At 37.6% G+C, this 24862-nt stretch overlaps 1 protein-coding gene across 8 annotated transcripts in view; it reads right to left on the bottom strand.

Annotated features, from left to right (window-relative positions):
• Nucleotides 1-24862, bottom strand: part of KCNMA1 (potassium calcium-activated channel subfamily M alpha 1) — a gene marked incomplete at its 3' end in the record, with an annotated part of 410494 nt that overhangs the window by 51329 nt on the left and 334303 nt on the right. For all 8 annotated transcript variants that reach the window (XM_084210399.1, XM_084210401.1, XM_084210403.1 and 5 more), the window contains one exon: nt 10587-10680. In XM_084210399.1, the coding sequence (XP_084066525.1) occupies nt 10587-10680 (94 nt within the window). The remainder of the gene's footprint in view (nt 1-10586; nt 10681-24862) is intronic.

Genomic DNA, 24862 nt, shown 5'->3' with positions numbered 1-24862 from the left:
ATCTTCAGGAGTTTCCACTGAGGAACGCTTTTCTTTCTGTTGCTTCAGGGTTAGGCTTTTTCCCCCCAGTACTTCAACAGAACATTTCTTCACGAGTTTTTCTAGAGGAGCACTGAAAAGTTCACTTTTCAAAAGCAAAATTCACCAGTCAAATCACCTTCTTTTCCTTTCAGAAATCAAGCACATATAAGAAGGAATTTTCTTTTCTCCCTATCCTTCATCAAAGGAACTGTAATAAATCAATTTTTGAACAATGCCATATTCTAGTTTTGTAATCAGTGTTTCCTTTCTGCTCTGAGATTTAAAATTAAACAGATGATCTGAAGCTTTAACACAAGTGACTATTTAGTAATACTCTAATCCCAGACACAAAAATGATTCACAGAAATGATACAAGTTGAAAGGAATGTTATAACAAAGCAGGTGGTATCAGCTATCTGACAACTTATTATGGTCAACTGCCTTGAGGTTCAAGGCAGTGTTTAGAGTGCGAGTGCTTAAAGCCTAGCATAGTTCTTTTGGGCTTTGCATACTGACAGGGAACATTCAGAGTAGCTTCTTCCAAAGGTTTATTAGAATATTTTAGGCTTCAATATAAGCTGGTTTCAGGGAAGAATAAAGCATGTGAGTCATCAGATATAACCCCCTGCTGAAGTTTTAGGCAACAAATTGTGATTTTTTTTTTAAAAAGCCTTTTAGATTGTAAGTGGTTTTGCTTTGGTTTTTGTTTACTTTTTTTTAAAATCAATATATGCATTTATTTGCAGTATCATAAACTGTTTAGACTCTGCTTTTTTGCTTGGAGTATAGCAAGTGGGAACCTTAAAGGAGGCAAAAAGGATGGGACACGCAACATGGAAGCATGTTAAGAGATCTTATTTTACTACTTTTACTCCAGGATAATGGATTATTGCCTGAGAAGGACTCCGTGATATGACTAGCCACATTCTGTTTCACAATATGTGGAATAATTCATGTAAATGTGCTTATTAAAATTAAATCTTCTGGTTTAAGACATTATTTTAATTTCTCTTTAATCAATGTTCTTTTATTCTCAGTAAAGTGATCCCTGAAGCTGTCTCTGGACCTTGGAAACTCTTTGCTACTTAGGTCCAACTTTGTCCTCAGATGTTACTGAGTGTATCAGAAGATACACTGACTTACATATGTAAAAACTGAATTCATCAGAACAGTTATAAAATAGTATTGCTACTTTGGACATGTGCACCCTCATTAATCTGATGATCCTAACCTGTTTTGCAAATACTAAAAATTAATTAGGATAGACACACAAAGAGGGCAAAGCTGTCAAATCTGCCGAAGGCATTTGGACACCCTCTTCCCATTAAAATTTATATTACACAAAGCATTACAGTTGTTGCCCTTACAGCCAAATCATGGACTGAATGTTTCTAGAGCCACTCTGCCTCCTCATCCTTGAAGATGGCCTTGTCAAGCTGTGCTTGAGTCACATTGGCAGGTTATACAGAAATGCTCATATTCACACTGCAGTCATTGTGTTCTCCAGGGCTGCAAAGTCCTCTGATTCCAGAATTCAAATCATAGGAAGAAAAGTGCTTTCTGTCAATTAAACCCCTAGTACTTGCTTTAATTGAGATGTTGGTTTTTATTACTTGCAATGACCAAAGCACTTGGTCCTTCTGGCTAGGAAAAAACATGTATAGCCTGTATGGAAGGAAAGGAACAGAAGTTAAATTTCCCTCATCCATAACCCCAGTTTAAAAATAGCTTCTCTGGTTCTTATGGCAGATATTACATACGCGTGACTTAAAATGAAGAGCAAAATGCCATCTTTTCAAGGTTTAGAAGAGCCCATAATGCCACTCATGAACAATTAAACTTGAAAACGACGCTAAATGCCAAGCTACAGCTGCAAACCCAAAAAGCCTGCCTGGAAGACAACAGCCTAAAGCAAAACCATAAATCCCACTTACAGCAAACCTGCCGCAAGGAAGTCAACATTACATTTTAAAGAGTACTGCTTCCCTAGCACACAGTTATAACCATGGCAAAACCTGAGTCTTTGAGTCTGAAACTTTTGGATACTCAGTGGGGATGGACAGAACTGAAAAGACCATTCAGTACTAAAGGGCTGCCTCAGTAAATGACTATTGTTAAACATACCCTTGTATTATGTCACCCTTGTCTTATGCTATTATACACATGCAGTTGAGAACCAGATCAACATACCCTCCCTGGTCTGCAGTGGAACTACTCCGTGTGCTGAACAGGAATACTGTGTGACCAGCAGGGAGGACCCTGGGCTTGGACGAAAATAAACTGTAATCTCTTCGTCTTTACACATTAGTAAGACAATGTCTTGGCTAGTTTTTATTCTGTCCTCCAATAAAATTCTCTTTAAATAAGGTCAATGCAAACCACACCTGATAAACACTACCCCTCTTTAACCTGTGCCTGTTTGAGTCTGCAATTGTGCCTTTCTCAGGTAGACATATCTGGATTTTATGCACAAAAAGATGTTCAGCAGTCTCCTGCACAAGATTCAGGGTCTTTAGAGACACCCTGCCTACGGTTCAGGAATTTTGAGTTTTCCTACCTGACTTAGGGGTTTGTGGTTATGTCTTAGCAAGTGTATGCACACAGATGCTTAATTTTAGGAGGAAGGAGTAGGTTTGCTGAAGGTAAGAGAGGAGTTGAAGACACGCTAAAGAACGTCTCATGCCTTCAAAATTTCTCCTACAACTACCCTAACAAATTGTGGCAATTAACATGCTGTTAGTGTTAGATGTGTGCAGCCAGTGCAGGTGCTAATAATTGAAAAAGCATTTAGAGCTTTTACACCCTGGCTGAATATTTCATGATGTGCTGCATGTTTCACTATTTACTCAGTGGGCCTGTGTCACTTCAATCTTCTCTGACTGCTTTGACTGGTGCTGTAAAGCTCAACCAAGACAGAGTGACGGCTTGTCACAGGAAAACTCCAGTGACTCCAGCAGCTCCCTGGGACTAGCGATGAAGGTTGTCACGACATTCTGATGGAATTCAGCAAATGTTTTGTGACTAATACACCCAACATTTGTCGGCTACCATTAGCCATTCCCTGTGACCCTGCAGTCTGTGTGGATGGCATTAAGTTGTAATGAGAATTTGTTGCCTCTGTGTGTTACACTAATGACACTCTCTCACTGATCTTTCCTTTCACAGGTTAATCAGAAATGAAATTTGTAAGGATTCAGTGCCCAGATGCACCAGGCTTTAGAGAAGAAAACCCAGTGTGACAAGAGAAAGAAAACCTGCATTTTACTGCTAAATGCTTTCATTGTCATATTCAGAAGCTATCCTAATATTATTACAATCTCATACTGTCTTTTTTCCCTAAATCTAGGGAGAAGACTATATCTAATACAGTGCTTGGTACCTAGTGCCTTGTCCAGTTTATGGGCTGAACTACAGTGTTAATTGTCCTTTCTTCCCTCTTGCTCTGCTCAGATGTTGCTGATTTTACTATTCTCAGAAGCCTTAATGAAGATTTCCCACTAATTTATCAAGACTACTAAGAACAATGATACAAAGCTGCTTACTGTAAGAACCTTGCTTTTTAAATTATCTTGATACCTAAAGACATGATCAAAATATGCTTCTGAAGTATGAGGCCTCTCACATAAAAAAGTAACAAAATAGTTAACTTCCAGGCTTTTCCATAAGCAATTTAATGAGGGAGACAAGGCACACAGTCAACGTGTCTTTTGTTTTTAAGATTTCCCATTTAGATCCACTGAAGCTGCAGAACTAGTAATCTTTGAGGGGTAGGAGAATGTATCACCTGAAAAAATAATTTCTCATTAATAAAAACTAAACCCACAGTTAAGTGGCATCATGAAATATAGCAGTGGTTTTGTCACTTAAATGAAGCGTGTGACATTATGATAAAAGTTACCACTGTTGCCAGTCAATGTGTATAGGAATATAAGAAATTTTTTTTTAAACCCAGTTTATAGCTAAAAAGCTTTTTATTTCTATTGCTTTGATCTGGGTGCATCTTCTCTTACCCTGAACTTATAAAAATTGTATTTTTCTTATGCAGGAAAATTCTCCTTTTCTTTCCTGCTCTCCCTCTCATCCAAAAAAGACTTGTGCAAGATTTCAAGTAACCTCAAAAAAAAAAAATCGGATGCTGTTTTTATTCCCATGGCTTATAACACAACTACTGTATTGGGTTTGCATGGCCTGGTGTTGGTAGCCAGGGTGCTGCAAGGGTGGCTTCTGTGAGAAACTGCCAGAAGTTTCCTTCATGTCCAGAGGATCCAGCATCAGTCAGCTCCAAGATGGGCACGCTGCTGGCCAAGGCTGGGCCAGTCAGAAATTATGGTAACACCTCTGTAATAACAGATTTAAGAACAAGGAGAAAAAAGCTATTGTGCAGATATAATGAGGCCAGAGAAGAGCAGGGTGAGAACATGTGAGAAGAACCATGGTCAGTGGAGAAGGAGGGGCAGGAGGTCCTCTAGGCACTTGAGGTGAGGTTCCCCTGCAGCCCATGGTGAAGACCATGAAGAAGCAGGATGTCCCCCTGCAGCCCATGGAGGTCCATGGGGACGCAGAGATCTCCCTGCAGCCATGCAAGAGACCCACGCTGGGAAAGGTGGATGTCTGAGAGGAGGCTGGGACCTCATAAGACACCCATGCTGGAGCAGCCAACTGGCAGGGACCTGCAGACCCATGGAGAGAGGAGCCCATGCTGGAGCAGGTTTCCTGGTAGGACTTGCGACCCTGTGAAGGAGCCATGCTGGAGCAGCCTGTCCTTGAAGGACTGCACTCGGTGGAAGAGTGGCCCAGATTTCAGCAGTTTGCAGAGAACTGCTGCCCATGGAATGGACTCACACTGGAGAAGTGCATGGAGAAATTTCCTGTGGGATGGACCCCACACTGAAGCCAGGGAAGGACTCCTCTCCCTAAGCAATGGGAGAAACAACATGTGATCACTGACCATAAACCCCACTCCTCATCTCCCTGCACCTCTGGGGGGAGGAGGTAGAGCTGGGAAGGAGGAAGAAGTGGGGGGAAGATGTTTTAAGGTCTGTTTATACTTGTCATTGTCCTGCTCTGATTTTGTTAGCAATAAATTCAATTAATACCTCTAACGGGAGTCTGTTTTGTGAGTGATCTCTGCCATTATCTCAACCCATGAACCCTTTGTTGTATTTTCTCTCCCCTGTCCAGCTGTGGAGGACAGTGAGAGAGCAGCTTTTGAGGGTGTCTGAAATCAGCCAGCACCAACCCACTACAGTCTTCTTGAAACCTGGGTACCATACCAGCCCTTCAACAAAGAAATGTAAAGGAGACAAATTAAACAGGAAACCAAAGTTGCCAGTCCCTGGTCTACACATAGTAGTGAGAATCAGGAGGCTAACAGATACCACCACCTATCATTTAAATAATTTAATTCTATAGTATTGTTAAAACCTGGTGTAAGGCAACATGGGTAATCACTGGATTACTCCTGTTGTTCCATAGTGAACTTTTAAAACAGAATCAAGAAGTGAATTGTGCTATTATATACCTGCTGGGTTGCAGCTTGGTTACCATTGCATATTAGCACTGCATAAAGTCTGGATATAAATTTGAGTACAAAAATGGAAACTTCCAAGGCTGAGGGACATAAATATATACCATTTTTATGGTTCATCAGTGGGCTTTCACCTTTTCAAACCTTACCTTCATGTCTGGTTTAAGGGAGTCATGGAAAATGATCAGAGTCAACTTATTTTACCATGGCTTATGGCTTGAGAAATGCTTCCCTAGATCTGCCATCACTTTTTTTTCTTTTTTTGTTTCTATGAGAAAGCTCAGAATTTCATTTCATGGAAGGGCAGCACTAAAATGGCAGAGGCAATGCATATTCATGCTGAGTGGCACTAGCAAAAATGTGCATGTACGTTTAAGTGTATGTGGCTTAGTGGGTGGATGAGGAGATAAATGTGCACAGCCATTGTTCATATACTTAAAATATTATATACAACTTCAGGAAAAAAGACAGGAGGTTTCCTCCTCAACTTCAGATAAATAATCTCATTAGGCTTCTGGAAACGTATGCCAAAGAGCTCACTTGTTTTTCTGTGTCATTTAGCTGGGTCTTGACAGCTTCTGAGCAAGTTTTATTGTTTGGTTGGGAATTATTTTAGATCCTCAATCAAAAAAAATCCTCAGGCTTACGAAATTCTCCTTGGCAACACACTGAAAACCCAGTGTCCTCTGATGCCTCTGATTCTTATGTGATCAGGGACACTAATGATAATGACCCTTTGCTGAGTATGCTACTTGTCTAGAGGCCTATGTCAACTACACCACTACATCCAGAGTGGACAGGGACAAACTATTTGTTTGCTCTTCAGGCCCCTTGGGCCCTGTCATATGCTATTTGTTCTTGCATTAAGAGGTAGTTTGACTCGGCTGGGCTGACATTTCCTTCAAGTCACTGTATTCCACTCAGGCAGTAGCAGCTACCAAAGCAATAAGTATAGACTTGAGGCTCAGCAACAATCATTTAAGTGGCTTTTTTGATTCATATCCAGGGCTTTTCACATTTTTACTGGTCATTCTGAATCCAAAATGACACATTTTTTTTAAAAACTAGCTTTGCTATTTGATACTCAGGCAACACAGCCTCCTCACAGTTAACGTGGCTGCTCATCAATAACGCACATCAGAACCTGCAGCTGAGATGATGAACAAGGACTGATAGTGCTGCAGGATACCAGAGGCATTGATCAGCTCTACTTTTCTTCTCCACCTCATGAAGGATACCTGATATATGATTACTCTCCCAGTCACAGCCTTTCTCCCTTTTCCTTCCATTGCCTATTTAAACTTTACTTTTTACTGTAATAGGATGTCCTTGTGTTCACATCTTAACTGGAGGAATATATTTTTTCCCATTGGAGTTTCAGTAATTTTAGAAAAGTATCCATGCTCTTCTGTCTTTAATGTCTTTGCTGATGTAAAACAGGTAAAAACAGTCATGACAATGCTGAGTATTTTTCTGGTTAATTTGCATTGGTAGGTAGTGTTGGAATTTAAAAGGTTTTTTTCTGATTTATTAGACTCTTACAGCATTGCATCAGTGTGATTCTGCTCATGCCATTTGATGTGATGCAGCATTCAGTCAGAACAGCAACTTCCTAAATATGAGTTTAGACCATCTGTGATGCACACAAAGAGCATTTGTATGCCAATTGTCTATTTATATCAGTTACTAATATATTGTAATATAGAGTCATTAAAAAGGTGTCATTAAAAGATGCCTCCAATCTATCTCTCCATTTCATACTTGGTAATGCAGATTTCTACTTATGTGTCAGTAAATCTCAAAAACTCCCACTCTCTGACCACTTGCCATGAGGTCCCAGGGAATCCCTGTGATACCACTTCCATCCTCTCTTCTAATCCAGCAATACAAGAAGTCATCAAGTTTTGTCTCATAGCATAATACCCTCCGCCACTGTGAGAATCTAAAACCTATGCAGCATTTTCAACATTATCTTAACTGTAGGGCTGCTCAGAACGATTCAAAAGTCACAATTTGGATTTCAATTTATTAATGAATTTTTCACATATTTGTTGTTTTCATAGTCCAGACTTCTTGTCTTCCAGGCTACTTCTAGATCCTCTGGATCTAAAACCACAGCTGAGAAAAAGTTTGCAAAGTAGCCAGCTATTTCTGGGCAGGTGGGACAGGGGCAAAGCTGACTTGAAAAAGCAGTTTTTAAAGCAAATTTACAAAAAAACTTCTAAAGATAAATATCAGCTGCAGACATGACAGTGCTTTCGCTGATTTACCTCTTGGGTACTTCTAGCTGACATGCACTAAAGATTTCTGGGCAGGAAAGCAAGTACCTGTCACTTTCTGTAATTTACAAGGATACAAAATAGCAGCTTATACAGTCCACCTTTGTTCCAGAGAAGAGAAAAGAGTTTGACCATTACAAACAAATCTTAACAAAGCTCTCTTCTGATTCAATCCACTTTGTCTTTTCTAGCACCTTGGACCAAAGCTAAGTCAGTGTAGATAAAGAGTAAAAGGAAGAGACGGTTGGGTCTGGGGAGAAGCTGAGGGTGCCAACAGCGGGCTGGAGAATAAATTTAGCAGCAACAGAGATGAGGAAGAAAACAATGTCTGGATTTGGAAGCCTGGCAAGTTCTCCACTCACTGCTCAACCTGTGTTTAGCAATTCTGATGTGCTACTGAGCAGACAGCTCAGGCTCAGGACGACTACTCTCCCTCAGTCCCTCTTCAGCAGGCAATGAAAGCAGGCTGCACTTTGAACATCTTCCCCCATCATGCAAACTGACACAGGCATGCTTTTCAAAAACCCACAGCCAATCTGTTGATCATTACTTATTTACAAAGGCCTTCGGGCAGAAAGTCCTGTAAAAACCATACTTGATACGGTATACACTAGCTTTTTCTGCTTGTGGAAAAAAGTACCCCTAAGGCTACCTCAAACCATCACTTTCTATTGCACATAAAATGTACTGTGTAACACTAAAGTATTTAATATATATGGTATAATATATCTACAGGAAAGGCATTTGTGTAGAAGTATGTTACCCTGTATTTGGTAATTTGATGTTTTGCTGAAGGCTATGACTTGAAAAAGCCTGCACCTAGTACAGAGGACCTGTCATCTCAGTACCCAAGAGCCAATAGAATAAAGAAGTACCCTTAAGCAGCAAAACTTTGACACAGCTTTGAAGCATATGAAAACAGTATAACTCCCCAGAATTATTATTACTCAAGATCAAAGAAATGAGGCATACTTTACATAGCAAACAGGGACAGTGTGTTCGGCTCCTTCTCTCTCTCTCTCCCCCTTTCTCTTTCTTTTTACTTCTACTTCCCCAAAATTAGAATCTGGGAGAAGGTGAGGGGGGGAATCTCCACATGTTTAAATTTTAAGCAGTTAAAACAATTAGCACCAGATAAGAGGATTGTCCAAAGGTAAGTAAATTGAAAACTATGCTAGCATGACAACTGGCACTATAAAAATGAGAAGTTTGCCAGTATGCTCATTTTATTCTTCCTCATAAACTGTAAACAAGCATGTAAATCAGTGTCATATGGGCAAGGCTGAGCTAACAGGAAGGCAGAGAACTTTTAATGACACATTCTACAGAAATAGATGGTCAATAGGGGAAAAAAAAGCCACAGCTGGGTGCATTTTCCCTCTGTGAATCAATCTCACTTTTGGTTCTGTAGCCTAAACAGAGATGAAGACGATTTGTGGAAGTTACGTCCTTGAATATGTCCTATATTGCAGAAAAAATAAACAAATATGGATGCTTCTGTAACTGCCCAAAGAAAATTCCAGTAAAGTGACTGAAATACAAAGAGAAATATCACCTACCTGTATCCAGAATTGTTAGAGGAACAAAATAATTGTCAACAAAAATGATAAGAGATTTTATTTATGGAAAGGACTATATATTTGTATCAATTTTTTTTCACTTAACCTCTGTGAGCCAACACAGTTATGCACACATAAATCTCAAATTCCACGAATGTGTCTGTTTATATATGCAAATAAGTTTACATTTTCTGTGTATGTGTACATATATATACACATAGAGTGGAAAAAATCTCTGCTATGGCATTTATGGATACGATTATGGACTGAGGGTCTAGCCTGGGTACATAGGATATGCCAAAACAGAGCAGGAACAGCCTTGCTGGAAACTCTGCATCTACTACAGGATCCAATTTTGAGTTGAGCAGGTAAAAGGCAAAGCACAGTGAGACAGAAAGCAAATCACAAAATACTTTAATAGATTACCATTTCTTGTTGCAGTTCTAGTTTTAACAAATGTCTTAGAGGTAATTTGCCCTATAAAAGGTAACTACATAGTTATACAAAGGAGTACTGTTGCAAAATAATGTACACACAGCAACAGGGGAAAATATCACCAACAAGATGCTGTTTTCATCACCCACTTTTAGAGTATATACTACCCTCTTAAAAATCCCTGTATTTCATAATTAATGTGCTTTTAGCTTGACTAAAACTGTGTTAGTTTTGAACTTTGCTTTGGCAAGTACATATATTATTAGACTTTTTCATCAGTCTAAATCAATTAACAGAAATTTGATTTCAATCGACAGGATAAAAGGAAGGTAATATTCAGGTTCATTTTTGATTGTGATGATACATCTCACATATGGCCTTAAGTACAGAAAACAGTACTCAGAGGGAATCCAACAAAAAGAGAATTGCCTGAGGCAAACTAACCACATGAGTTCCCCTGATTGGTTAGTGCTATCATTAGTGCCACTGCTGTTTAAGAACTACACATGGACAGGACAGGGTGACAGCTAAGACTTTAAAGCCTATGTATTTTTCAAACAGCTTTTCAAACTGTTTTTCATGACAGAATTTTTTTTCAGCTCTATCATTAACTGCTGACAAGCTGACAGAATAAATACTTCAGCCTTTCAGAAACCATCTAACAATCTTTTTTTTTCACCCCCTCCCCTTATTTTTGATGTGGGGGGATGAGAGGAGGAAGGAAGAAAGGAAGGAGATGAAGATATGAGTTTCTTGCAGTCTTACCTCATCAGTTTGGGTGAGGAGTTGGGTGAATTTCGCATGCCTCCATTTCGCTGCTTTTTTTTGGGCGATAGTGTCGACGGCTGCTCGTCTTCAACTGGAAATATAAGGAACTCATGAGATTAAGTAGTGCTCTGAGTGCAATACGAAATACAAGTGAAGTAGCAAAGAACACACACTCTATGTCCATTCACGCACTGATACTTCATTGCTAACATAGGCCAACAGTAATAAAAATCAAATACATGTTAGTCGAAGAGATTGGTTTGAAGGAGAAGCAGAGAAGAATACCAGGGTTTTGAACACAGGTGTTCAAATTGGTTTCATACTTCAAAAACAAAGGCGGGGGAACGACATTCGGGTTATTCTTAGAGTTATTATCAGTTAATCTGCGCTACAGAAAAATAGAATTAGTGCTCTGCTGTATTCCCAGACAGATAAAGTACTATTTTCAATATCAACATAACAGCTGCCAGCCTGCTTTTGCTAATGAACTAGACACCAGTTGGTTCTCACTCCTCACATGCCAAACAACAGAGTCTTCATGAAGAGATGTAAAATATTCAATGCCTTGATGTTCAATGATTCAGATAGTCGGGAATGTGAACGCAGCCTGCCATTGTGCACAGATCTCCAGCACAAGTCAGACCTCATCGCTCTACTCTCCTCCCAAAACGGAGTTTTAACAGGAGTGAACAGAATGAGGTTGAATGGAAGTGGGGAGACAATACCTGTATAACAGAGAATGCATGTGTTATGCAATCTATTAATGAGGATGAGGTGCTTTTTCAAGGACAGATCGATTTCCAGATAGAAAATCACTTATAATTTTGTCAGTCATAAACTACTCTTGGATAACCTATGTCACAATATGTACTGCTTAAACAAGTGCAGCTTCTTAAGAACTCGTTTATGATAATTAACCACCATCTTTACTGTTTTGAGATTGTAACTGCACTTGATAGTCTGTATGTAACTTTTACATGTACTATCAAAGGGAATAAACTCATGCCTGCTTTCTCAGGTTCATACTAATGCTAATTTATTCTGGTACAAATAGGAAAAATAAAATTTTTCCTATCCTACTGTTAACTGAAAAATTAATTAGAAGATAATATAACTGATGCCTAGGAAGCTTTTACTTTAAAGCTAAAAGGAAAGACATTAGTAGCAGTAGCTGCTATATATAAAGGGCTTAGTACACATTAGCAGTGCACAAGCAGAGGTTGAGAAAAAATTACTACTTGCAATAAGAAACATAAGAAAAACAACAAAAATGGGATATATGTCACCTGCACCAGACTTATCTGTGAAGAAATGAAGCAAAAGCCTTTTGCTATAACTCTCTTCTGACACTATTTTATTACAGACTGCGTTCCAGCCTACCACATCTGTCTGTTTGCCCAAGCTTGCTATGGAACTTCATTTTGCCTTGGTCAAGACCAAAGGGCTGGGCCCTGAAAAAACAGATTTTGCTCTCTTTTAGATGACATGGCCTCACCTAGAACAAGGGAGTCACAACCAAAGAAAGCTCTACAAAGAGAAAAAAACAAACCAAGCAACCAAACAAAGCTAATCCTAAAATAAATGTGCCAAAGAGTGGTGTAAAAGATAATACTTAGATGAGAACAATGACTGTCTAGTAATGATTTATTCACTAAGTTTCTTCTCTTCTTGGGCAGCATCCCTAAAGACAAAGGAATTTTCTTCTTATTTAACTTTTCTCTCTTTTTCCAAATCAAAGCCCTCTAGTGTAAATGCTTATTGATGGTCAGTCAAATGCCTCTCAGTCAAGTTTGGCTGAGAAATAGACAGCCCACAGAAAATTCTCAAAAATACACAAATGGAAATTTTCTTTTTGTGACAGTTTGCACATATTAAACTAGATCACTTCAGTATTTAGCTACACGTACCATGAAGTGAACATGCACAGAATTAGTTTTTTGGTAATCCCTTTGCAGCTCTGATTGCAAAAAAGCACAAGTCTTTGTGTTTTTCAGAACACCCTCTTCGAATTATTCTCTTGAAAATGGCCTAGTCTTGTTTTAAACTTCTCTGCCAAAAAGGTATTTGCATGCTATTCCACACAGGCAATAGCTTTCAAGATATCCACTGTGCTCTCTTGTTCTTTATTGGATATAAGTACTCACTTCCACCACTTAAAAGATCAAATGAACAAGAATCATGCAAAATGTTCCTCCCAGAAAACAACATATGATCTGTTTTACTCTCTTGGGAGTAAAAATTCTAAATTTCACTCAAATTCATCTATTACCATGGGGTTACAGAATGTTTGTCCAGAGATGTAGTATGGCATCACAAGTGTGCTGTTTTACAATTTTAGCAGTTCAAGGAAGATACACATTCATCAGGACCATAGGCAAAAATCTTATAGTAACCCAAGTCAACATTCTGAAAGTTAATACAATAAGGATGTTTTTGTACTATGTGGTCCAACATTTGTGTTCTGCAGTGCTGCCAGGTGATGCTAACCTGCTGCCCAATTAAAATCAAAGCCTTACTTTCTAGCCATCCAAAATGGATGGCAGCAACTTCTAGAAGTACATTTCTAGCAGTCTGCACTTGTTATTGGTACTGCATCTGCAATAAATAAGTTTCATTTTTGGATATGGGCTTGTCATATTCAAATGATGTTACTGTCACCAGTTGTCTGCAAAGCCCAAGGTTGGCGTGGCTCACTAGGTAATACCTGTTAGCAAAGCCTTCTGAGGGATCTCAATTGTTGCTTAACCAAGAAAGCCATTTATTCTCATTGCAGCAATGGAAGTAGATCTATGTTAATCATATGACAGAAAATCAAGTTTTATTTTTCATTGAAGTCTCTGCACAGAGTTTACAGGGCATCTGCAGTTTAGCAACACAGCTCCATAGAAATGGGAGAAGGGAACACATGAAGTTGAAATATGTGAATAGTATCTAATGGACACCATTACCTCTGGCTTGGTTCCCAAAAATGTCACAGTGGTAACTCACAAGTGGTTTCTTAGTAGTAAGTAGGATATAAAACATATTTAATTACTATCCTTCAGATACTCCTATCAATTTCCTGCCTATTTAAAGAAGTGACTCTAGCAAAATTTTTAGTAAGGATATTAAATATTTTAGTTTCTTGGTTTCTGTGTCTGCAATAATTTAAAAAGGAGTCTTAAATTCACTTGTTCCTATGAAAGAAAAACATATTTGCATAGTGGGGCTGTGATATATGACAAATATATTCTGATATTGTATGTTTACTTTTGTGAATGAGTCCCCATTTTTTATGTCTTCATACTACAGGATTTGTACTAACTACAGCCATATTCTGTTATGCAGACTTTTTTTACCACTTTCATGAAAATTGGAAGTAAGTTCAAGAATTGGACACAGAGTTTTACAGATCAGGAACTCAATTCAGCCTCTGAGTTCTAATAACATTCAAGAGCTTGTTTGCACATCCCTAAATATAACACTTATTGTACTGCTGTAACAACCCAGAGCTCACTTGTCTAATAACAGTTTTGCAGTTCAGGAAGACTCAATGCTAAAAAATGTCAGGGGAGTCTAATGAGGCTTCAGACACTCAGTTTTATGCTGGAGTTTAATTTAAAGTTACACTGATGTTTTAACATGTTTGCTTATTCTTGAGTAAAGAGTGTTCATTATTTCAATGACATAACCTCCAGACAATGTTCCATGAATTGGTTTAAGATGTGCTGGTAATTTTAACAGCCTTAATGTGGAGTTGAACATCTGTAACAACATATTACTTGACTTTTATCCTCATTTCATTTTTAAAGCAAAGCAAAGGAAAAGTCTTCCAAAACAGTGGACAAGTTCATAACTTTTTTCTTTGTTATTTTCTAACTATTTTTGAAACAACACTGTCTCCTTGACTGCCTCTCCCAGGTCACTAGCTGAACTAGTTTACAGATGCTTTTTTAGACACCAAAAAGAGCTGAAATTTGAAATAACATCGATGTTAATGAACATCACGTGAACTGGGATACCTGGTAAGTTCATTCTGCCTAGCACGTCAATGCTTCAAAGCAATTAAATCCTTTGAAAGGAAAAGCACAAACCACCCAGAAACATTAGTTGACTAGCTACCTCGATTAACTTATTAATCACCACATCTGGAGAAACCCACATCTGTAAGCACTTGACAGAGCATTAGTAATGTCATAGTCACATTGAAAACAGACTGCAAAACCATGCACAAACCATTCTGAATTGCCTTATGCATCCAACTACTGGGCTACCTACGGAGATCTTGGTTCAACCCAGGCTTTTGGGAATGGTAGCGGTATTTTACAGGCAAGCTGAGTGCCCTTTGCAATCTACAGTAGGTAGATTTTCCTTGTTCAACAGAACTCAGTAAGTTAAGGTGCAGCAGCGAGGGGTTGTTGGGTAGGAAGAGGCTCCCTTTACGGTTATTAACAAGTGGAACAGGTTCCGGGATTCCTTCAGTGGACTTGGCATCAATCAATGCACTAGTAGTTGCATTCTTGGACTGATATGAACATTTTGGGTAACTTGATCTAGCTGCATTCTTTACTTCTAAATAATAAGAAAAAATTTAAATTAATTTCTTTGTATTAAAAATTATTCCAAACCACAGGCATGAATCAGTTTTGATATTATGTGGAAATAAAGACATTAAAGCTTAAGGTATCAGTTCCAACAGCAGAAATAAAGGTTTATACCTGCAGCTTTCTTATGTTGTTTTTTTTTTTCCTCTAAAAATGACTCTTTATAAAAGAATACTTATAGAAGGATTATTCAACAATATTATCACCTTTAAGCAATAATCCCATCCTAGGGTAAGTATGTCTGAGGTAATACTTATTTCCCCATGTTGATAAGGGCTTTGAGATTTACTATCTGTGGAAGATGTTTATTTCTTTGAAACTACTGAAAATGACAGGGGAGGTAAAGCTCTCTGCTGCTATTAAAATAAATAAGGAATCATAGAAAACATAAGGTCACCACTTCAAAATTGTGCAAGCATACTTATGGAATTAAACTGATTTTAAGGAACCCACATAAAAATTGTTGATCATTCAACAGTGCCGCATACTGTAAATTTCAGGAGGTCATACATAGTACCTCTGAAAAGAAAGTTAAGAAATTCAATTTCCTAAATATGGATTTAGCTTTAAACTGTGATTCTTTGTCTTCCACTGATAATATATCACGGCTATTTAAACACTACCCTGTCTACTAATACCTCTAACAAATGGCACCCTCAGTGAAAACCAACAAAATATTTTTCTGGTAAAAACATCCAGTAAAGATCTTCTCCTAATGCTTGTTTCATTCTGAATAAGTATGGTATAGAGAAGAAGGTATATAACAGAGCTGCTAAGACCTTATATTTGGTTATGTATAATGAAGTAAGAAGTTTAGGTAGGGAGTAGTTGGTGGGCTGATAAACTTGCAGCATTATTTCCATATGTTTCAATTGCCTTAAAGATTCTATGGAGAACATTGAGCAGAGAGTAGAGGCAAAGTATTTGAGGTCAGCATGTTTTTTGGGATCTTTGTTTAGTTTACCACCAGCTAGAAACACCATCTGGTAACAGGAAAGATAAAAAGACAGCATTCCCATGCTTGCCATTTTTCTTCAAGCACAAAATCTGTGTCTCTCATGGAAAAGGGGAGTGCATAGGAATTACAAGAGTCATTTGAAGGTACCTTTTAAAAAGGTTGAACTGGTTGGTGGCAAAGCACCCATTCCAATTCAATGACCTTTTGATGGCTCACTATTATTCTGAGGTAGATCGAAAAATTAGTGAGAAAAGAACTAAAGTCTAACTTATGATGCTATTCTGATTTTTACTAATAGAAGTAACACTTTAATAATAATAGTAATACTACTACTACTAATATTAATAATAATGATGCATACTCACCACAGTTCACGTGTATTTTAAATCATCAGAGGAGAGCATATATCTTTGAATAGCAATAATGCCGCAAAAATAAAATATACTGTATAAAAAATCGGATACACTATCTGAAAATTATCAATTTTCCCTCACAGTTACTGGTTTTTTTAACAAATTTTGTACTTCTACTTTTGGTATTTCTCCTAGTGAAACAATTTTCAGATGATAAAATATATCTGCAGAGAACTATCTCCCTACACATGTCACTGGTCAAGCCTGTATTTGAAGGCCTTGATATGCATCAACTCAGTTCTATTTTTAAAGTGCAGATAATAATACTGGAAATAATCTTTAAAAATCCACATCCTGTATCAAAGTATCTTCACACAAAATGGAAGAAGACCAGAATCTATTAAGCTTATCAACCCTTTAATCAAGTTATAAGAAACACCATAATCTTTTTACAGTCTCTTCTGGAGTTCAGTAAGTGATGGTTTCAGATACCAGACCTGACTATTAAGCAATAACCTTCCATAGCAGTGTATGTTTTATGGCATATTCCATGCAGACAAATTCAAGCTTTCCTAAGATTCTGTGCTTGCAGTGGCACAGCCTGTGTCAGAACAAAAATACTTGTCTTTTGGTATGGCTTCATATCTGGAGCTTGGCATCATCTTTAACAGCACCACATGATCTTGTTCAGCAGGTAGGCAGACTGAGCTGCTTAAAACCCAAGTCACCTCCCCTTACTTCCCACAGTGTGGACAGGTACTATCACTGAGCATGGGCATAACAATTTGCCTTTTTTTGGATCAAATTATTCCAGATTTAAAAGTTCTAACTACTGGTTTCATCCCATGACTTCTAGCCTCCGGCCTCAGGAGCTTAGATCAAAGTGGAGGAAGCCCCACAGTGGACAAGTCACGAAATTCTTTGTACACAGGACGATTTTCTTTCTTCTTCCAATACTTTATGGCCCAAGCCTTCCTACTCAATCTTCAAAAGCAAGGATTACAGAATAATATCTGAATGACCTATCTTTGGTAGAGATAATAATCTCTTTTTCCATTCCTCCTAAAATTACACATATTTTTTACCACTGAAGAGTGAAACTGGTTACTCTTAGTGTAAATAGCCTGTCAAGCTGTAGGTGCATGCTGTGCCACACACATGGGGCTGTCAGAATACACCCTGAACTACATGAGCAAGCACAGAGCTTTTTGATGAAGCACTTCTGTACAACCAGGTGAGAAACACAGGTCAGCTTCAGCAGATACAGACTACAGGGTGCAGAACCCTTATGGAGCATTTCCCTGTTCAACAAAGACATTTGATTTTTATTAATAATTTCTTTAAAATCCCATTGGGTTCTTGCACTATTATGTGGGCTGATTTCCATAAAAAATATATTTGGGAAACAAAGATTGCTGTTAATTCTATGGAACTAAATACATCCTTACATATTGTCATTGCCTCACTAGCTCTGGCAATCAAACTGTCTGGATTGGGGTAATTTTTCGTACCACTGTGCAACATCAAATCACAACCTCCAAATCCACCAGGGTTCTTTTCCAAGTATGGGATGAATTTAGCACCACCAAGTCTACTAAAACAGGACTATTTTTCTAGTAATAGTTAGATTAATTTACTTTTATGTGGCATGACATATGACTTTATTTCCAATGCAACCAGACACAGGCCTGCACTGTTTATGCTAAGTTCCTTAGAAGTGTTCAGTACATTTTCATGTATCCATAAGGCATTATTATTACCTAAGAATATTTTGAGAGCCATTTTGAGAGCAAATTTCAAACTACTTTTTGAGAATGGCAAACAGTAAGGAACAGGCTAAAAGTAGAGTATGGGTAAGAAATTCCATTTTCTGTAGTATTTTCTAATTGCACCCTGGGTGAACACAATCTACTTTTAATAAATGCTGTACAGAATTTGCTCAAGAAAGCTGTCACCATTAGAGAGAAAAAAAAATAATATGTATAAAATGTGATATATTAATGCAATCGTAAAGGTATTTTGAAGTTGCATATATTCCTATTCCTTACCCCCACCCTCAGGAACTCCCTTTCAAGCTCAATGAATATACACTTGCCTACAGACTGCGTTAGGGAATCATGCCTGCTTCTATTTCTATACATTTTATTTATTATAATGAAGATAATTTGAATTGCAATCTGCAACTCCCTGAACATTTTTAAAACAACAAACGTAGTTAAACTAATGCCTGTGGCAATCTCTATTTATTCTTTGCGAGCATGCACTTGCCATAACTTAAAACTGGGCTGAGCTTTAATTTAAATGTAACAAGGCAGAATACCAGTACAGTGCTTTCAACAAAATGGCTGAAACTGGCTTCAGCATGATTTGCCTGGAAGGGAAGATGAAAATGTGTTTTAAAGGAGAAAAAATATCCTGACCAAAACCAGACATTCTAAACAACCACCACCGATACCCAGTGCTCCTCTCCTCCCCCATCTCTATCAGCTGCTAGGCTTTCAGCGCTGTTTTTCACCAGACACTAGCACAGTGTTTTCCTTCATAGTCAGCCATCAGCCAGAGCTGTCACTTGCAGATACTTCATTTTTGTTTCAGTCTAATTCATACTGCACCCCCTTAATCTCTGTAGTGAGTAATGCCATGTCACTGTGAAGATATGTCAGATCCAGCATTAGAAACACAGAGAGTGTTTCTAACAGTTAAACTATCTTGGTTTGAAGAAATATTTTATTTCTCCCCCCAACTTAACCGATGCCTTTCTCCTGAACATCTTCCAAGCTGACCTCCAAAAGAGCAGTCACCGTTCTGCAATCTGGCTCAGCTCTCATGGGGTGGGGGGTGAAGACAAGCTGCAGCCCTGTATTCCTAAATGCAAATAATCAATATGTTGATTGAGCTTTTGGCTACCAGAGTTCTTGTGATGGGAGTGACAGCGAGCATGACTCGCCTCATTCAACGACAAGCCTGTTTAGACTTTTTTCTACCTACCGCTTTGTGAATCAGGCAACTGAAAATACCCACAGCAATCCCTCCAAACTGTCAGCTATTGCTGTGATTCCACCCAGCACCCCCTGTACAAGACAACAGATTAACCATTAGGCTAGATATGTTGAAAATATACAGCTTCAACCTTTCCTCAGCTAGCTCAGAGCAATGTATGGATGATTATTTCAACCGTCAGCTGCCGCATAGACTTAAACCCCTGCACAATAACTCCTGGATTCATCTGCCCCTTGTCAAACTTGCACAGCTTTACTTTGAGCATACATAGTGTGGCAGTTTCACTGCGGATCTAGAATAATCCAGACGGCTGCTGTCTCTTTGTTAACAGGAAGCTAAACTGATGAGTTTGTAATGCATTTCTTATCAAAGGTACTTTCAAAAAAGGAAATGTGCCAAATCAGTTGGGGTTGGAATTTAGCACAGTATTGAAATATGATTTAATCAAAACATTTGTTATTTGTTGGGGAAAAAAAAAACATCCCACATTATTTATCCTCTAAAAATCATTTTATGCCAATGAACTATTTATTTAACGAATTTACTTGTTTTATTTGATGGTAACAGATGTAATGAAATCATTGACTAGAAACTGCAATATAATGGTGCTTGATGAGATACAAGAATGTTAATTTTAGAAACTGCGGAGCAGCGTTGGCTTGGTGTCTGAAATGGTAATTCAAATGAAACAGGATTGCTGCTTTTGTTTTTATGTGCATTACAAACTCAGAGAAATGCATTTCATTCTGGTCTTTTAATACAAAAAGATATGCTGCATATCCACACACTAGAACCATTAGAAAAGCAGGTGAGGCTGGCTTTTAGTTGCAGTGTCTGCCACTTAAAGCAGATAAAACATCAAGATCCAAGAATGTCAAAATGCATCATCAGAATATTTTGCAAATACTGAATGGTGCTTACATGAGACATTCTCTTTGAAATTGCAGATCAAGAAACATTTCTTTTCTTTTTTTTTTTTTTTTTTTGCCCTCTTCTTGTCCCAGGCTTGTGCTTTATGGCCAAAGGCACATAAAATTTCAAAACAAATGCATTGTGTCTACTACTTTTTTCTTTTTTCCCTTTTTCTTTCTATTACTATCCAATACTTAAATTTTGTATTAATAATACATGGTCTTTCAGTCTTAATTATTCTCCCACATTAAGAACTGAAACTCAGCTACAGATATATTTCTCTTCTTTGCTTTTCCTTGAATGCTGAAAAAAAGACAGTTAACAGCAAATGTAGAATCTTGCCATGCTGGATCTTGTGATTAATTTAAGATGGCTGCTCTGATACTCGGTGAAATCAATATAGACTTTAAGTTCCTGATCTTTCAGAGTAACTTGTATGTAGGATGAAAAATAGACTACAATGGAGTTTGGAAAATCAGAAAACCTATAACTTAAATCTTTTGGTGAAAAAGGTCTGGCGTATGGATTTACACCATTTGTGCTTGTTTTTAAGAGTAGAGAAATTCCCTAAGGTTACCATAGAAATATGGTATTTTTTTTCTTTGCTCCTCCAGTTTAATTCAATAACATAACTAATATGAATGCTGTATTAATTATTATCACTTTTCTGTTACTATGACTTCAGCATGCACAGTGGTTTAAGGCTTTCCAAGCATGCAAATGGTTTAAGGCTTTTGGTTGATCCGAAGTCCAGTAAAGTTAGAAAAAACATTTACACAGACTTCAGTGGACTTTAGATCAGGAGCTGTTCATACCTCAGGTATATGCTGTCATAAATGAGAAGCAAGCCTTTCCCATGTATACAGCATTTTACACACATTGGTGAATGCAATTTTGAGAAGAAAGGCTTCTGATTTCATGGATCTGGTTTCTCATTCCAATACAGAGGTATGTAGACAATTTGTACATAACAAACATCTTCTCTTTTCCCTGCCAAGTTTGCACAGTAAAAAAAAAAGCTACTTCAATTCCTAATCAAATGCTAATTTATATTTAGACTAAGTCATAGGTCCATTGAACCTTGAACATATTTTCTAAATCAAATTTTAGTATTCTCTCATACATTTTTCTTGATTTTTAGTCTTCATTCTCCACTGCCTTTTCAAATTATTATTCACTCTGTAATTGTTTATTCAAGTCATTATACTGTTATTGGAAAAATGTCAAATGAAATGTTAAAAAAAAAGTGAAGCATCAGTGGACTTTTTTTTTCCTCCCTGTCCATTTAATTGTCCAATTGACTTCTCCATACCCATATAGAATACTATTTGGATAAAGTAAAGTTTGTCTTGGGAAAGGGCAAAGAAATGGAGATGTGCCCAAACTGTAGAACTTAAACCACAACATGGTCCTGTTTTCAGGGGGGTCTGTTCTCCAGACAAACATCAAAGTGAAGGGAACTAACTTTGTCTTTTCAGAGTGCACTTTGGAGAACAAGGAAAGTCAAAGTGTCTCATTTGTATGGCAAGTGTAAATATGCTGAGTTAGATTTTAAATTATGTTACTTCATTATAACAAGCTGTTCTGCTCTGAACATGGAGGAGGAGCTACAGAAAATGTTACCCCAAGTGTCAGAAAAGAGCTGTTCAGACCCTGTGTTTCCTACCAAGCCACAAGCAGCTATGAACTACGACTTTGGAGCCCCAGCCGCTGTCTCCAGCAGAGCAAAGTACAAAAGGATTGCTCAAAGCCACATGTTAACATTTTAACAGACTACCTGATGACCCCGTGGCTACAGGCAGAGCATTGGGAATCTCGTGACTGGGATTTAGTTTTACCACTGATCTTGGGTTACACAGTATTGGGTGGCTCACTCGCAGTCAATGCTGTTTGAAAGGATTTTATTACTCACAGATCTTGCTAGAATTCAAGTGACCACATTATATGAAATTGTGGCTATTAATCTCCAATTTTCTCAGATCTAGTAAGTATAAGACTGCAATGTTGGTACTGTTGTTTGAAAAGCACATTTTGAACACATTTCATAAAAAATATATTATATTCATATGTGATACTGTTATTACAGTGCTTGCTGGTTTGTTTTTTTTTTTTATTAGACAGGAAAGTGTGCCTCTAACATTGAATAAATGTAACATCCTTTTTATTTCTGTGTTTCTATTTCCCTTCCTTTAAAAAATAGTGTCAATTAAAGGGCACTGATTTCCTTATGAGCAGCCCTTTGACAGTTCCCCAAGGTGTGACATGTAAAGCCAAAAGACACATCTTTGGGAGATTCTTTAGCAGCAGCAACACAGAGCAAATTATAATATTCCATGCATTGTCATAGACTATCCTTGTTTCAGTGCAGAGCAACCCAAATTGTATTGTCCTTTGTCCTATTGCCTCAAAGAAGATTTTGACACCAACTCTAAGGGACAAAGGAAGAAGTTGTGACACTAGCAAGGGCATGCTGTAGACATGCAGTTCTGCCAAACTGTAGGAGGAATCTGTCTTGTTTTTACAAAGTTAAGGAAGTTTCCCCTTTGTGACTAAAAGCACTCACAATCTGATCAGTCACTGCAGAAAACACTGAAGTTCTACTTGTGGATGAAAAATAAGCTACTATTAAAAAAAAAAAAAAATCTAAATTTGAAAGGCCACTTATCATTGTGCCTATGATCTCTTTAATGTTTACACTCCCCCTGCTCCATTAAATTCAGAGAAAAATATATAATGCCTTGAAGAAACTAAGAGTAAAAGTAAGCACGGGAGTCCTTGGTGATTGCTCTGCTCCTTGGGATTAGAAATCTTGTATTTACAGCATAGATTGTGTTTGTCAGGCAGACTATTTCAGAGCACAGGAAAGTGATATTTCTGTGCCTTTGGAGCAGGACTCCACAAATTCCAGCTCAGTCTTGCTGCAACTCTTTCCTTCCTGTGAACATTGGGAAGTGTAGATTCCATCCTGCAGAAATCTAATTAGAATTATTACTTCTCTTTTCCATTTAGAAGTGCCAATTTATCTTAACATCTTAAAAATACATATTTCCTGTGTCATTTCAACCTGCATATTCTAAAGTTTTAAATTGAAATAAAATTTTATCTACCTTGGTCATTACAAGAAGACAGAGTAGGTCCCTGCCAATACCACAGTGAAATAAAGATTTTTCTACACCTCTTATAAATCCAGGGGATTGTATTCTTAAATTCTAAGATTTTACGTTTTTTTTTTTTCAATTCTTCCTCTGCTTCCCCATGAGTTGCCTTAATTTTGAAAACACACAGGATCTGGCTGAGGTTGTTTCTGTTTTTAACTAGGTGGTTAATATGTGACTGATAATTTGGGGTTTCCTTCATATTTTTTACTTTGTAAAATTTGATATCATTGAACTTCTTTTGGCTTGTGTTTATCTTTGAAAAAAGGGTGTAGAAACGTCTGTGTCTGAACAAGAAGAACTGAAATATTAACATTCAACTCTGGCTTTCTTATCATTAGTCTTATTCCGTTTTCACCCAGTTTTCACATCAGTGGAAGAACTTCCATTTACTTAATTTTCATAGGATCAGGCTCAGTGATCCCCAATACTCTTTCAGACTTAGCTGCAATATTCCTCTGGGATGGAGGTCATCACACTCCTGTTATTTGTGTGGCCATCACATAATTTCATATGTGAAGCATGAAATGCTGTGCCTATTTACACAGACACTAGTTCTAGAAGTGCTTACACTGTGTACACTTCTATGGCAAAATACTGTATACCATTTAAAAGAGCCATCTGAAATATTTTTTTAAATAAAATTGTTTCCTTAGCAAAACAATACATAATGAAGTTCTTGCAGGCTCCTCAGCCACTACTGATTTCTAAGCCAGCACCACCACCTGCTGGTTACAGGGAATTTGAAGACCCAGCGCTGTTTTTCTGTCTTCAAATCCATGCATGAATATAGTGCAGTATTTCTCAGCTGTTCTTATCCATAGAAATGTTCTTACCAGAAGAGATTTTTAGCAGATTGGTTGCAGTTTAACAATACTCTAGTAGCTGAATTATGGCATTCATAAAAGCAGGCAATGTTAACAAAGAAATTGTTTTATGCAAAGTACTGTAAGTCACAGGGTAAACATTAAAATTAATCAAATAGATTGAACCTGTTGTATTAAAAGGCTATTGTCACATAGGCAGGTTTTATTACTTACAGACACACACTTAAATACTCTTTATAACACTAAGAAATTAGTATTTTTTCCCTAAGTAATCCCCAGTTTAGTGTATTCCACAATGTACTTCATTCGTGTGAAGAATTTTTCTTGCTCTGAAAGAATGCATCTAAAAAAACAATACCACCTGTTAAATCTATCAATATAAAAACAACCAAGATATAAATAAATAAGATTAAATCTAAAAAACAATAGCAAAAGTAGCTGATAGCAAAAATGGAGATGAAATACAATCAATTGCTATGGAAATT

This window comes from Fringilla coelebs (genome assembly GCF_963513975.1).
Source record: "Fringilla coelebs genome assembly, chromosome: 8".
Lineage (NCBI taxonomy): Eukaryota > Metazoa > Chordata > Aves > Passeriformes > Fringillidae > Fringilla > Fringilla coelebs.
The sequence above is the reverse complement of the archived record's forward strand: the minus strand, read 5'-3'. Positions and strand labels throughout refer to the sequence as shown.